The following is a 13,445-nucleotide window of genomic DNA, read 5'->3' on the forward strand; positions in this document are numbered from 1 at the left end:
TGAGGCCCCGCCCCTTCTGGTCACATGGGTATGATATTAGCAAGGCTACATTTTACAAACTTTACTTGTGTTTCAAAACCTATACATCCTATCTGACAACTAAAGGTATGTATAGAATCAGCCTGATAGTGCCAGCACTGGCTTTAGGTTATAAAGGTAAATCTTGGTGATTGGTGCGCTTTAAGTAACATGATTGTAAGTTGATGTATGCAAGATTATATGTGGTATATGAAATGTAATATATACACATACATACATATATATATATATATATATATATATATATATATATATATATATATATATATATATATATATATATATATATATATATATATATATACATGTTAAAAGGATTTCCATCAGTTTTAATCTTAGACTATAAACTCTTGGAGAAGGTGTTTCAGTTTCCTGCAGTGCCCCCACAGGTGACATGAAGCATTACCTTTTCTATTTTTTACAATCTAACTCTTGTTCCAACTTCACAATATATAGATCATACCAATTTATAATTTATTCTTGAATAGTTATCTATACCTTTTTAGATGACAAAAATAGCCTTGAATGCTTTATAATACTAAAAAAAAAATAAAAAAAATTTATACCTACTTAACCCTCACAACTCTTCTTCCAGTGTGCGTGGGTCCCCTCTGGACACTGCTCTTTGTTTTTCAGCTGGACAGGCATGTGACCACTGCAACAGTCACATTTTTGTCATGTTCAGGAAAGAGAAGAGCTCAGACCAAGGGGTGACTCTGAAGGACTGGAAAAGGAGTGGTGCTGGGGCTGGGGTGGAGGGGGGGGGCAGAATACTTGATCGATAGCTCCAGCATTATTTTTTTTCAGGGCTGGAGGGGCGCTTTAAATCTTAGTCCCCGGACCCCATTCTCATACTTACCCTTTGTCTTCACCTTTTTTCAACACCATCTTGTTACTGTAATTTCGGAATGGTCAGAATTCATAAGTTACATCACAAGCACTCAATGCAAGTCTATGAGAGCCACAACGAGGCTCTCATAGAATTACATTGTGTTGTGACCACCTGTGCGCTCCATGAAAACTGGGGCTGCTGGGAGATTACAAATCACTGCAAACTGTTGAAGGCAGAGGAAGGCGAGTATAATACAGGTGGCAGGGGACTTACATTTAAAGCACCACTCCAGAGCCGAAATAAAGAAAAAGAGCAGGAGCTTTAAGTATTCTGAGACATTTCTGTACTATACAATAGGGTAGACATCCCCTTCAACCTAACAGTGAACTCTTATAGTTTGACCTATCCAGTAAATGTCTAAATTCTTTATGATTACTCAGCACATAATAAAAATACTACCGAAGCCTAAAATAAAACAAATTGAGGCCTAGTAGGGACTATTCGCAGACACTAGAGTGAAAAATAAATTACAAATTTGTCATGTCATCTGGGCTGCTGTATACTATGTTCTATACTTTATTGTACTGGCCTAATTAATTACCCGCCGCTCTCGTGAGTCTCACTTGGCAGCGTCACACCCACTCATGGGCTATGCCAACATCACAAGTAGTAGTCACAGGCCAATATGAAGGGATAATATTGTGCTCCACCCATCTGATTTCCCATTAGAATTGAAATGAATGTCACTAAAACATGTACTTTGCCCTGAATGCAATTATTACATTAAATGATGACATTAGGACAGTGACTCCGCGATGTGACCTGCACATGCTAATTATTACCGTGACCCAAACACAACGCTTAATTATAAGACCGACTCCTTATGGCTCATCTGCTTCTCCAGTTAATGGTTAAAGTCCAGTAGTCTATGATGAGTAATTTACAATATATATTCATAGATGTCAGAGCCATGACTAATGGGACTACATACTAATTTATTATTACTATATACCAGATCTTTACTGAAAACATGTAAAAAGCATGATTCTGTTGCCCACATCCCCTACAACAGGTGCACATACCAGTATAATATGCTCAGGAACTGTCCTAATTTCATCTCTGCAATTTGACATTCATTTTTTTTTTTTTTAGAGGGTGGTTCCCCTTCATCTACGTTCTGACAGCACTATAGGTATTGACATATCCATTCTAACTTTCCAGCATGCATTGCCCCTATCCTTATAGAATAGTTTGCTAGCCCTGAGCTGAAAGAATTCCCCTCCCTTTTGCCTGTATGCAATTTGAAAGACAGAAGAATAAAAGCAAAAACACTTCCTGTAACCCAATCTGTCTTGGTGTCTCTTCTGCTGGAGACTGATGACACTTGACAACAGGCAGCGATCAGCAAGTTAGACAGAAGGGAGACTCTAAAGGGTGCTTTACACGCTGCGACATTACGAACGATATATCGTCGGGGTCACGTCGTTAGTGATGCACATCCGGCGCAGTTAGCGACATCGCAGCGTGTGACACCAAGGAGCGACGATCAACGAGCACAAAAACGTGAAAAATCGTTGCTCGTTGACACGTCGCTCCTTTTCAAAATATCGTTGCTGCTGCCGGTACGATGTTGTTCGTCGTTCCTGCGGCAACACACGTCGCTGTGTGTGACAACGCAGGAACGACAAACATCTCCTTACCTGCGTCCACCGGCAATAAGGAATGAAAGAGGTGGGCGGCATGTTCCGGCCGCTCATCTCCACCCCTCCTCTGCTATTGGACGGCTGCCGTGTGATGTCGCTGTGACGCCGCACGTACCGCCCCCTTAGAAAGGAGGCGGATCGCCGGCCAGAGCGACGTCGCAGGGAAGGTAAGTCCGTGTTAGCGAACTTGTGCGCCACGGTCAGCGATTTGCCCGTGACGCACAACCGACGGGGACGGGTACACTCGCTAGCGATATCAGTACCGATATCGAAGCGTGTAAAGTACCCTTTAGACGCTGGCACGTTTGAAAATATTTGCATGATCAAATATTTGCATATATCGTATGACCAGAAGTCCCGGAACTTCTGGTCATGCGCATTATGAAGTCTAAGTGCGCATGACCGGGAGTGCCGGGACTTCTGTTCATGCGCACTGAGCATAAACTTAGTGTCTGAGGTGGTGACAACGGACACAGGTTCGTGCGTCACCGCCGATGATGCTGGGCATTGAATAGCACGTTAGCAAGCCCCTCTGAGCATGCTAAGAGGGAAGAATAGTCAGGGGAAATAACGCCCTTATGACTAGTTCCTAACCTCATTACCATATCAAAGGATTGTTAGAAACACTTTTTCTAAAGATCTCTTTATTCTACTCGATACAGGGACGGTTAGGCAGGGATTAGTACTATGCACCCAGAACTGCTCGTGGTTCTGCATGCATATTGGACCTGACAGGCTCCCTTTAACTATCCGTATCTATTACAGATTATGGTCTGTGCCTGGTTAGAAACTATGTATTCATTTAAAAAAAAAAAACAAAAAAAAAAAATTCACCAGGGTTTTCACTTTCACTGAGGGGTCATATTACAGCTGAAATATTTACATTAAAAAAAGAATGAAGAATTGCTGTTTTGGCAATTCATCCAGATCATCCTGGGATAGATTATCTTGTTAATTTTAAGATCATCAACCTTGGATTTAGGAGCATGGAAAGGTTTTATTCTGGGCTTCCTACTGCTGGAAATTTTCTTTTCCAAAACTTTAATTAAAGGGACAAATTGGCAAACAATTCAAAATATGTGTGTATACATATCTTTCATAGGATTCAACTATGTACAATGGAGTAAGGAAGCTTCAGGTGACTGTGTAAACTCTATAGGCTATGCTTCTAGTATGAATGGAAAGTCACAGAACATGGGATTCGGCTCTCAACTGCTTTAAAGGGCTGTCGGCGGTGGAGGCGTCCAGCCATTGGGTCAATATTCCTAAAGTTGACAGTATTTTTCAATAATATAAGGCTACTTTGACACTGCATTACTGCTTTAGAAATATGTGCAAAGAAAGATTCTTAGCTCATGTATTGGCCAATCCATGTGAGCCCAATAACCTTGACAAGGTGATCTCATTATATCAGGAACTGAACCTTAAATGTGTGTGATTAAAAATCTGCGTGTCTGGGCGGATACGCTCCTGTCTAAATAAGATGGTGGACACACCCTGGCTATGGGGCGGAGTGGTAGGACAGAAATGTACTACAACTATATATAAAAAAAAACCTGACCAGTGTGAACAGGTGCCAACTGAATCATAACTACAAAAGTATATCCAGTGGCACTTTGCAAATATTTCTAAAGCAGTAATGTAAGCTATGTCTTTTTTACTCATTTTCACATTAGCTATGTATTTATCCTTTTTTTTTCTTAGATATGATGTATTTTTTCAGTTTCCGCCTATTTACACCAATCGAAGCTGTTGGTCAGTTTTCTGATATAGTTGTGACACAGTATTTTAAACATCACATTGCACATGGATGTAAAAAGAGAATGTTCAGGTGCATCAGGAAATTCTAACAGCACAGCCGGCTTATAGTAGTACGAATTTCTGGCGTTTTAGATTTAGTGGCCACATTATGTCTTTTATAGGGTTTTTTTTCCCCTTTTTATTGGATATTTTTTATTTGTTTTTGTTTAAAAATAAAATATTAGATAACAATAACTTATGTATAGCACATTAGGTCACTTTTCCATAGCTAACATGGACCGCACCTGAATTGGAAGATTACACCAGACGCCGGCTGTATGCCTTACATAGCGGACAGCTGGAATCTACACACGTATTCATACGCATGCATGCATGGCTGACTGTGCAGATATTTTCAATAGAGAGCATGGGAAAAACTCCATGCCCAATCCTTTCATTCCCCTGGCATTATCTATTGGGGATGGGCAGAAGACCAACCGGTTCTGCAAACTAGAAGCATCATGAAGGGCCTAAGATACATCATATGTTCAGTTCTTGCTCTCTCACCAAGACAATTTTACCATAAGAAAAGTAAATTTGCATTATACCTTTGTATCTTCGGCCTGTGTCTACTTGATGTTGTCTATTTTATGTAATAACTAGTGATGGCGAGTAGTAACTATTTGCGTTTGCATTATTCATAACGAATCCTAAAGTTCTATTCCAGTATCCGTCACGAATAACGAACCTAACGCAAGTCAATGTGGAACTCGAGTATTTTTCTTGCCGTGACGAACACTGGAATAGTATTCGGTAAGCATTATTCAAACACGAAAGTTACTATTCACCCATCACTAATAATAATCTAAGCTTATTTCATTGATATTTCAATTTAGAATACAAATGTGGGAATAATGAATATTTGCCGGGTTAGACATGCGATTTACCTCTTGTAATAACTTTTCTAATTTTTGCTGCAACTCCAGGAAATATCTTGAAGTTATGAGACCTTGGTGAGATTTATCCAGGCAGTCTCGTGCCAACTCCACGATCTGATGGTGAGTGAAGCTGAGCACGCCATCTGGTAGCGGAAGCACGCTGTCAGGGGAATAGTTGGTGATAATGTCCCGGAGTCGCTCTTCCATCTGAGCCGTGGCCTGAGGAAATACGGACATGGAAAGCAAGTTACCTTTCAACACAATGAAATAAACATCCCCACCAATACCAAAGTACGTAAATAAAAAGAAGTGGAGACGAAGATGTAAAAAGCTTAAAATAAAAATCTAGTGTAATCACTGTACATGAAAAATGTATGCAAAAAAATCCAAAAAACATTTACATCAATTTTTCATTGTTCAAGACCACGGCTTGCTACCATTAATTTTGGTTGCTTCCTTTCAGTTTAGAGCAGGCTTTTCCCTGTACAAACTGGGCATCTATATCATTCAAATAGTCAGGGAAGATTCTCAGAGGGTTGCTTCCAACTTATAAAGTGATGGCATATCGCTAGGATGTGCCACCAACCATTGATCAGTGGTGGTCTAACTTCAGGACCCTTACCAATCCTTAGAATGAAAGTGACATGGTGCTGCTACCACATGTCTTTTTCTGCTTCTTCTCTGCACAGTGGCCATTAGCCATCCACTGGTGCAATAAACTACAGTGTCACCTCATTTAATGGTTGCAAAAGACTGTATGGGAGAAAAATTAAAAGGGAGAGAGCTCAAATAGTATCTCCGATATTCTCAAAATAGGTGAGCGCTTCAGAGATCGGAGTTCAACTAATCACAATATGAAGGATTTTCCTAGCGATATGCCATCTCTAAACCTTAATAGCTAATGGTAGTAGAGAATGAAGGCTCAATTTAAGAGCTTCAAGCAGAGATCCCAAAACAAGAACTGATAAAGTATATTAGAAAGTATCAGAACTTTTTGCTTTATTTTAGGAAACTTGAACAGCATGTAGCACTCCACTTGGAATCAGTCTATACTTGGCAGCAGTCACTACACATTGAATGGAACGGCGCTTTGCAGCTCTATTCCATGTGCTTACATCCGATGACTGGAGCAAATAACAGCTGATCGGTGGGGGTGTCAGGTGTTGGACCCAATTTATCCAAAGAATAGGTCATCAATATAGTATGACCGGACAACACCTTTAAAAATGTCTTTAAACCAGATTATTACTAGTATGGTCAGTTATCCTCATAATAAATTCATATTAGTGCTTTTTAAGAGGTTGCCCCCTACTTTTACACTGATGGCCTATCCTTAGGCTAGGTCATCAATATCAGATCAATGGGAGGCGGATGTGCAGTACTTGGCCGTAGCAACAATCAGAAGACTGAGCAGCTCCGGAACTGAGTATTTCCTGCTGCCGCCAACAGCTGATTTCGGGGGTGCCGGGTGTCAGACCCCTGGCCAATCGGACATTGATGACCTATCTTAAGGGATACTTTGCACACTAAGACATTGCAAGCCGATGCTGCGATGCCGAGCGCGATAGTCCCCGCCCCCGTCGCAGCAGCGATATCTTGTGATTGCTGCCGTAGCGAACATTATCGCTACGGCAGCTTCACATGCATTCACCTGCCCTGCGACGTCGCTCTGGCTGGCGACCCGCCTCCTTCCTAAGGGGGCGGGTCGTGCGGCGTCACAGCGACATTACACGGCAGGCAGCCAATAGGAGCGGAGGGGTGGAGATGAACGGGACGTAAATATCCCGCCCACCTCCTTCCTACCGCATAGCAGCCGGGACGCAGGTAAGGGGATGTTCCTCGCTCCTGCGGCTTCATACACAGCGATGTGTGCTGCCTGCTGGATCGAGAAACAACATCGTACCGTCTCTGCTGCGAAATTATGGAAATGTCGGACCCTACACCGATCATACGATAACGATGCTTTTGCGCTTGTTAATCGTATGTAAAAGGATTCACATACTGCGATGTCGACAGCGACGCCGGATGTGCATCACTTTCGATTTGACCCCACCGACATCGCACCTGCGATGTCGTAGTGTGCAAAGTACCCCTAAGGATAGGCCATCAATGTAAAACTAGTGGACAACCCATTTAACAGAACAATAAAGGATTGGTCTCTCAAATTAAACAAGCCAAATCATTGTCCTCCGACATCATCTGTGGGCCAATTCTGTGGATATTGGTGGATACAGCCAATTTTGGACTAATGTACATAGGCCTTTACAGCTGAATTAAAACAATGCTAATATAGCAGATATACAGTATTTCTCAATCAGAGTAGGTAAAAGATGGTAAACTGGAGATTAAAGAAGAAATTTACATAAAATCAGGGTGGTCAATAAAGTCAACGACTTTGGATAGGTCATGAAAATAGAGTAGACCCTGAAGTCCTTCAGATTTAGAAGCAGGTGGTGACAAATCTTTGTGCACATAGAAGACAAGCTGGTCCAATAGCAAAAATTAAAATAGGATTCACAATTATGGTAATGTTTTTGGCATCCATAATAGAAGGGCCATAATCTTGGGTCAATGGCCAGGTTCTCTGCCTAAGAGACCCACAGCAGTCACATAGTCTGCCTCTATGGCATGTACACTCCCAGTGAGAGCGGATCGGCTTCAGTAACATGGTTAAAATCCAGACTGAAGAATTAAAGACTTAGCAGAGAGTTCGCTATGAGTGTAACATAATCGTTATCATTTTTTCCAACTAATGGAAGAAATATGTATTACAGATGTATTTGGGTAATGATTGCAGGCAATGAACACAGACCCATCCGTACAATGACAGAGGAATAAGAAATCCACATACAAAGAAAAGAGTTTACACCACACAGAAAATTGTGTAAAATTACCTTAGGGAATCGTTCTTTGTACACATGGTTCATCATAATTATCTCGTGGTCACAGCAGGCAGGTGTGCGTCCAGGGCTGAAAACACAGAAAATGGGCTTTTCATTTACTTGGTATAAAAGCAGTTCATACATCAACACAATTACTTCCAAAAGCAGAACTAGCACAATAACAAGCAGTCAGAAACGTGTACGTCTTATAAGAAGAAAAGCCGCCAGCCCAGAAGAAGGAAAAAAAAAAAAAAGATGGTGCCATCAGCAGCAGCAATGAGAAGAACAATTTAACCATCCGAGCTGGGGAGCTGGGGCCATCACGTTCACTCGCTATAAACTTTATTGTCTATGTCACATTTCTGAATCTGGGTGTTTAGAAGATAAACGATAATGTAAATCTTATCCTCTGCGTTACCCTGCAATCAGGGTCACACCACCATAAACCACCCCCCACGGAGAAGAAGAAGATCACAGACATTGCAAAGTCTAACTACGTTTCAATGGATATTACCATAGAAAAGTGACTGGATAACTACATAAAGGGGATGTATCACTGAAAAAGAATCAGATTATAATAGAAATGTTATATATGGCATGTTATGGTACTTTTTTTAATTACTATCTTTTAGAGTCTTGCCATGTTCTAGTTTCTACAATGGCCACAAGAGAAAACCATAATAGGCTAAATGCTGACTGTTCTATGAAGACCAATTTCCAGCTACGACAACGGAATCATCTCAAAATCCGCCCTTTGTATTAAAGCCCTCAATAACTAAGCCCTACATTTAACAACGGTCTATTAACAAAAAAAACAAAACTGGTTTTCTTAAAGTACCCAACTCTCCACAAGGTACCAGGTTCAAAGTCCGTGGTTGTGGGATCCCTGCATGCTGTGCAGCATCTCGCAACCCTCCATCCTTGTGTCAAGATGCTATATTTTATCCTATCTTTTGACTGAAGCGGCATCAAATCAGTAACTGCGGTAATATAAAAGGACAAACATTTAGGCTACGTTCCCATGATGAGTATTTGCTGCTGAGGGTTTTTTTTTATACTTCCTGGTATTTGGCTTTGATAAAACTCTAATAGGAGTCTTTTGTGGGTTTTGTTTGTTTTTATTAAACCTACGCATTTTACGCAACTAGTGCAACTCTATGGAGAAAATAATTTATAAAACTCAGCGTACCCACAAGGGAAATAATATGTTGCGGATTTCAAAAATGCACCGCAGGTCAGTATATGATACGTTAAAAAAAGGGTGTGTGTAAGATATTTATAAATCCCATCCAATTGGCTAAAACTATAAGACACTTATAAACCAGGAGGACAAGGAGTTATGCGGTCAAATAAAAAATACTAAATGTATTAGAATAATCACATAAAAAGTCTCAAAGGACTAACCGAGACAATCAAAAAATATATGGATAATACAATGCATAGAATAATGTAATGGGGTCCAGGCACCAAGGCATCACACTAAGAAGAGGACATAGGCACTTTTTAGATCTGAATCTCATGTGAACAGTAACACCCTAATAGTGGGAATAATGGCTGCATATATAAGCAAGTTTAGGGACTTCAGGATGTATACAGCATATAATACATACCAAAAAAGTGCTAAGTACTATAAAGTACAAAAAGTCAGTCCCAAATATGCTCCCCAAGGTGCCAAGGAATTCTCAAGATAACAGACCCCGACGCGCATTTTGTGTTTTAGATCATTGCTTAATCATGAGGGGATCTCCTGTGTTACTGTTCACAGGAGATTCAGATCTAATAAGTGCCTATGTTCTCCTGGTTTATAACTCGTATGGAGTGGTCCTATGAGTAGCTGCAGGTGTTTGAGGTTGTTCACACACAGCTTTATGTAATTATGCACCCTTTGGAATTTGTGTGTTTAACTATAAAAGACTTGTGTAACAAAAATAAGCAGCATCAAAAATTCACTAAAAACTCAATGTAGGAACTTGGCCTCAAACTTTCTTTTATTTATCTTTGCGTTCTTTAAATTATGCAGTTGTTGCTTCCTTCTCTCCCAAGAAAGATGCGTTCAGTAAATGCAAACAACTAGAGTATGGGGATTTCACCTGAGTATGGGATTGCGGAACAGAAAGGCTCTGACAGGGGAAGTCCTGTACATGGATTTATACATCAAGCTATCAGAATGACATGAAGATTATATCGGCCTCTTGATGAACCGAAAGGGAAACGCGTTGGGGCTTGGTTTCTGTACATCTAAATGATAAGTAGCCCCCCTGATTTGTTTGCCCTGTTTGTTGAGCACTATTTGCACTTTTTATTAGGCATGAGCACTTTTTCAATTGTGTTAGGGTGAGTCAGGGGGGTTAGGGAGAGTCTACGACGAGTGGGGGCGCCATATCAACTTTATAGGGTGCCAACCTCCGCTACTAGGTAGTGTAAAGGAGGGAGGATTTATCTTAGGGCATTATCAGCTCTCCTCCCTTACCTGTGCATTAGTGAGTTTGACACCCTTTGAAATTTTTGATATTGGTTCATTGTTATTAATCTGTTGTGTCTTGAAGTGTTTTTAATGCAAAATAATAAAGTAATGTTTTTAGGAAGGATTTATTTTTGTTATGGTATATGCACCTTCTATTTTTTTAGTGTTTAACTATAAGACACTTATTTGTGCCACAAAAACTAGCAGTGTCAAAATCTTACTAAATACTCAATGTGGGAACCTGGCCTCAAATTTTTTTTTTTATTTAGTTATCTTTCCGTTCCTGTAAGTTATGCAGTTTTTGCTTCCTTCTCTCCCAAGCAAAATCCGTTCAGTATATTCAAACAACCAGAGTATGGGATTTACACTGAGTATGGAATTACGGAACAGAAAGGCTCTGACAGGGGCGTCCTGTACATGGATTGCTTGAAGCTTGTTCAGCAGAAGTTGAAAGGAGCTTCTAAAGGAGTCTAAACTGGGCATTTATATAGCACTGCAGCCTCGTGTTTAAGCGAGAAGGAAGCAAAAACAAAACAATGTTTCTAAAAATCCAAAACTTTGCAATGCATGGAAGATAATACACAAAAAAAAGGTTACTCTAAGTTCATAGAAAGGATGATTTTGCGAATATTGAATTAGAAAAGGCAGTTTTATCAGTTTTTCTGTACTTTGACTCCTGTAATATATAAACTTTCAGTCTTATGGTACGCTTAAGCGGGCTTTACACGCTACAACATATCTAACGATGTGTCGACGGGGTCACGTCGTAAGTGACGCACATCCGGCATCGTTAGTGACGTAGTTGCGTGTCACAGCTACGTGTGATTGCGATTGAACGTAAAACCGTTCATCGCATACACGTCGTTCATTTGCTAAAAATTGCACGTTGGGTTGTTCAATGTGCCCGAGGCAGCACACATCGCAGTGTGTGACACCCCGGGAACAATGAACAGATCTTAACCTGAGTCCCGCGGCTCCCGCCGGCTATGCGGAAGGAAGGAGGTGGGCGGAATGTTTACATCCCGCTCATCTCCGCCCCTCCGCTTCTATTGGCCGGCTGCCGTGTGACATCGCTGTGATGCCGAACGTCCCTCCCACTCCAGGAAGTGGATGTTCGCCACCCACATCGAGGTCATATGGACGGGTAAGTACGTGTGACGGCAAATAATCATTTGTGCGACACGGTCAACAAATTGAACGTGTCGCACATACGATGGAGGCGTGTCATATCGCATACAATATCGTATGCTTAATTATAAGGTGTAAAGCAGGCTTAACTTTGATAAGTTGGAATGTAGCTGAAGTTTGATAGCGTTTGTTCGGTACATCTGTAATCCGTGAACCTTGCTCAGATTGGCCATTATTGATGCCAAAATAAGGGTTTCACCTTTTTTATGAAAAGTTATTTTAGCTCTGAGCACATCAAGGCATAGGACAGTACTAAAGCAATTGTAACTGGACTTTTTCGCACGCTAAGAAAGATGGGAGAACTTCAAACCTCAGAGGAAAACCCACCCAAGCAATGATAGATTCAAAGCTGTCAGAAAATAATAAATGTTCTATAAGACCGATCACATTCTTGTAAACAATTTGTATTCAGAGGTTGACTATTCGATGATCACATTTTACATTTACAACAAGACTAAATTTAATACTGATTGATTATTTCTCTCGGTGACAGTAGCAGACTTCACACACCTGAGACTCCTGGAGCGAGGGCGCAGCGGTGTGTTCCGGCATCTGTCATCGCTGGCAATGCTCTCCGTGCAGAAATGTTTGGATAAAAAATGTAGTTCGTCGGGTGTTGGTTGATATGGTAACTGGTGTAGCTTCTCCTGGGACGAGCAGGACGACTGTGGAACAGACGAGAGGGTTAACATACATGTAGACTACCTTCGTAGACGACGTTCTTGAGTTGTCATTGCAAATTTTGCACAGTCTACAAAAATTAGTAGTGATCACCATCAAAGGCTGTTTATTGTTTATATGTCTGCCCCTGTCTCCAGTGTAAAGGAATCATGTCTACAAAGCACAACTGTCTATTTCAGATTGTATAAATCTCTTTTAAATGTCAGGCCAGAAGGTTAGTTGGAGGAGAATATAAAATGGATGATATCAGCAATGTGGATATTTTTTTTTTGTTGACAGGCACAAGGAAATTGGACAATGACAAGTCATTACCGGCTGGTTCTCTACTGAATACCCAAATCTCATCGCAGCCTAAAAGAAAATCTTTGATGATGTATGACGAGATAGAAAGGTCAAGTTTAGCAATAAAGTATGCGTTATTCTACAGACAATTGCATGCAGCATACACAAATCCCATCTTCACATATTTTATCATTTGAGAGACACTCGAAACCGGGAAAATAAAAAAAAATACCAGGAGGTAAGACGATAAACACAAAAATGGTAATGTACCTTATGATTTCACAGAGGTATGAGTCCTCAGCTGCAAGGGTGGACATATCATTGGTGGAACCTGTGTGGTCGCACAGGAACCTAAGGAGTATGTGGGCCCATTACCACATCAAAAGCAGGTGGAATTGTGCATTTTGATGAGCATTTGGGCTGCAAAGGGTCCATATTTTGTTCTTACAAAAGGGCCCTTTTCTTTTTGTGTCCTCCAGTGCCCAGACAGGAACAACCCAAATACCTTAATCAAAGCCATGAATCCCAATAAACCTTATGACCATTCTCGAGTTTGTTTTAGGCCTCATTCCACATAGAAGAAAAAGGAACGTATTATTATTTTGACCAGACTCTGATGAGACTTTGATCAGATTTTGATCAGTTTGATGCTAGTATCATCCAATTTTTTCGTACATGGGTCAATTACAAAAAAAA

At 40.7% G+C, this 13,445-nt stretch overlaps 1 protein-coding gene across 10 annotated transcripts in view; it reads right to left on the reverse strand.

Annotated features, from left to right (window-relative positions):
* The window catches only part of MAST4 (microtubule associated serine/threonine kinase family member 4), a 775,598-nt gene that overhangs the window by 120,308 nt on the left and 641,845 nt on the right, over window positions 1-13,445 (reverse strand). For all 10 annotated transcript variants that reach the window (XM_075325968.1, XM_075325950.1, XM_075325959.1 and 7 more), the window contains 3 exons: window positions 12,297-12,451; window positions 8,147-8,222; window positions 5,262-5,471 (listed from right to left, as the gene is read on the reverse strand). In XM_075325968.1, coding sequence (XP_075182083.1) covers window positions 5,262-5,471; window positions 8,147-8,222; window positions 12,297-12,451 — 441 coding nt within the window. The remainder of the gene's footprint in view (window positions 1-5,261; window positions 5,472-8,146; window positions 8,223-12,296; window positions 12,452-13,445) is intronic.

This window comes from Anomaloglossus baeobatrachus, chromosome 1 (assembly GCF_048569485.1).
Source record: "Anomaloglossus baeobatrachus isolate aAnoBae1 chromosome 1, aAnoBae1.hap1, whole genome shotgun sequence".
NCBI lineage: Eukaryota > Metazoa > Chordata > Amphibia > Anura > Aromobatidae > Anomaloglossus > Anomaloglossus baeobatrachus.